Raw genomic sequence first — 2824 nt, 5'->3', positions numbered from 1 at the left:
CTGACACTGAAATGCAGAAGAATTTTCAGCTTTCGCAAATCACACACACACACACATTGTGAGATAAGACTGAGATGGGATGACTCCCAGTGAATTATTCAAAGGTTTCAAAATAAGAACACACAAAATACTAAACCCAATTTCTCCGTGCACACCTAATACTCTAGGGAAACTAGAATATGCTTGCCATATTTGTTGGTCATGGACCCCATAACAAGACAAGAACAAAATAAGGAAACATGGAGTGTACCTAAATATATATATAAAGATAATTAAGAAGATAGAACTTGCTCTTCCGGTCTCTTTAGCCTTGGCAGCAGAAACAAGATGACGAAAGGAACCTCATCCTTCGGAAAGCGTCGCAACAAGACGCACACGTTGTGCCGCCGCTGTGGCTCTAAGGCCTACCACCTTCAGATGTCTACCTATGGCAAATGCGGCTACCCTGCCAAATGCAAGAGAAAGTATAACTGGAGTGCCAAGGCTAAGAGACGAAACACTACCAGGACTGGGCGGATGAGGCACCTAAGAATTGTCTACCGAAGATTCAGGCATGGATTCCGTGAAGGGACAACCCCTAAACCCAAGAGGGCAGCTGTTGCAGCATCAAGTTCATCTTGAGGATTTCAATCTGTCATAAAATAAATGTTCTGGTTTCCAAAATTAAAAAAAAAAGAAGATAGAACTCTAAGATTTTGGCGTTTCTAAATACATTTCTTTGGAGGATATTTGATTGGCTTATAGATGGCTGTCTTTGCAGAATTTTTGCATTGGCTATAATTATTATATGTATTAAATTATTTGTCTTTCACGGATAATAATTATAGGGATTATGCTAAAAACTTTAGTTTAATTTGCTCCAAAGTTTTCTGTTATGTATCTAAGGTTATCCATATCCCGAGGAGTTGAAAGATATTACGCAGTGTTTAAATTATGAGAGATTCAGTTCAGTAAATAGTGCTCATATATACATCTAGACATGAAATCCCACACCATACCATTTATTATCATCAATCCTGGAACAAGCCACTTGATTATCAACTGGGAATAATTGACAGGTTAGGTTATATTTTACAATAGATTACTCCTGAGAAACTAAAGCAGTAAGTCCCATATTACTAAGATGATTTAGGTAGATGAGGGAATGAACAATCTGTCTGCATGAAAAACATAAGGAAAAATTAAAATCATTAGACACAACTTTACATGAAATGAAAGGTAATCTATAGTAATGTAACTAGAATTTATGATGCCATGCTGTTGGGAAGAGGATAAATATGAAGGAATTACATATAATTATGAGTAAACATTTATAAGTGATAGAGAGATATATTTTATTGATTGGGATCGTTTTATAGATGCTTTAACATTTCAAAATGCAGAATTTTTATGATAATTATAACAATAAATTCATAAGAGGTATTGAAATCTGGATTACTTTTAAAACTTTATTCATCAAAACTTATATAATGTATAATTATATTATGTGGAGAAACACTATAAAATTCAGTTTTATAGAATAGTAGTCACTGATAGAGTTGATGCTTTTCAGATGTGTTCTCAACTTCCTGGCAGGTTAGAATCTGGAATATCAGCTTTCCATGCAGTGCACGTGTTAGCTGCACTACTCTTTGAGGAACTGACTCCACTTTTTCTTCCCCCAAAAATTGCATTTTTATGTCATTTTGTATCACATTCATTTTTCTATCTTACCTATGTAAAATATACAATTCACTAAAAAGCTTAATAATTTCCTTCAATAAAGGGGTCATCCCTCATGCATTAAACTTCTTAAATTATATTCTGAACTTTTAACAAATAGCTATTGTTAAAGCTATATTGATCAAAAATATTGTTTTCTTTTTGTTGTTGTTGTTTTTTCAGGACGTTTTCTCCGAAGCTTTTGGAGGCTATCCAGGAACAAACTCTTGTAGAACAGGCTGGCCTCAAGCTCACAGATCCACCTACCTCTGCCTTTGAGTGCTGAGATTAAAATAATGTAAAATCAAATCCCAGCTTCAAAAATATTTTTATTTAACAATCCTATCTTCTTTAAAAAAATAAAACTATCTTTTTACATCTTACATTCCAATTCCAGCTGTTCTCCTTCCTCTCCTCCCTTTTCCTTCACATTTCCACCCACACTCCATCCCTATCCACTCCTCAGAGACAGTTAAGACACATTGCTTTGAGGAAGGAACAAGGCCCTCCTTACTATGTCTAGGCTGAGCAAAGTATCCCTCCAAAGATAATGGGTTCCAAAAAACCAGTACAACCTGTAGGGATAAATACTGCTACTACTGCCAGTGGTCCTGCAGCCATACAATAATCATCCATATTCAGAGGGCCTAATTTGGTCCTATGCTTGTCCCTTTCCTGTCTGGCTGGAGGTGGTGAGCTCCCAATAGCTCAGGTAAACTGTTTCAGTGGGTCTTAATCTCTTTGTTCAGAGTCTCACTCCTCCCACTCATTCAACTGGACTTTGGGAGCTCATTCAAGTTCTCCACTGTGCCTGTCTGTCCCTGCTTCCATCAGTTGCTGGATGAAGGTTCTATGGTGACATTTAAAATAGTCATCAGCCTGACTACAGAGCAAGCACAGATTAGACACTCTCTCAACTATTGCTTAGGGTCTTAGCTGGGGATATCCTTGTGGATTCATAGGAATTTCCCTAGTGCCAAGTTTTCTGTAAGTTTCATAATGGCTTCCTTAATCAAGATATACCTTCCATCTCTGTCCTTCCCCCACCTTGACTATTCTGTTCCATCAAGTTCTCTTGCTTCCTCCCCTTCTTCCTTCCTCCTTCACTTCTGCCCTCCTCCCT

The 2824-nt window shown here is 37.2% G+C and overlaps 1 protein-coding gene across 1 annotated transcript; it reads left to right on the top strand.

Moving 5' to 3' along the window:
* Window positions 1-327: 327 nt before the first annotated feature.
* Window positions 328-663, top strand: LOC142844881 (large ribosomal subunit protein eL37-like). The gene has a single exon (XM_075963668.1). It carries the CDS (start codon window positions 328-330, stop codon window positions 619-621), a length of 294 nt encoding a protein of 97 aa, XP_075819783.1. The 3' UTR covers window positions 622-663.
* Window positions 664-2824: the final 2161 nt, after the last annotated feature.

This window comes from Microtus pennsylvanicus, chromosome 2, assembly GCF_037038515.1.
Source record: "Microtus pennsylvanicus isolate mMicPen1 chromosome 2, mMicPen1.hap1, whole genome shotgun sequence".
Lineage (NCBI taxonomy): Eukaryota > Metazoa > Chordata > Mammalia > Rodentia > Cricetidae > Microtus > Microtus pennsylvanicus.
The sequence above is the reverse complement of the archived record's forward strand: the minus strand, read 5'-3'. Positions and strand labels throughout refer to the sequence as shown.

What these genes read in the sequence shown, in the direction of transcription:
- LOC142844881 (XM_075963668.1), top strand. Translation starts at nt 328, where the DNA reads ATGACGAAAGGAACCTCATCCTTCGGAAAGCGTCGCAACAAGACGCAC.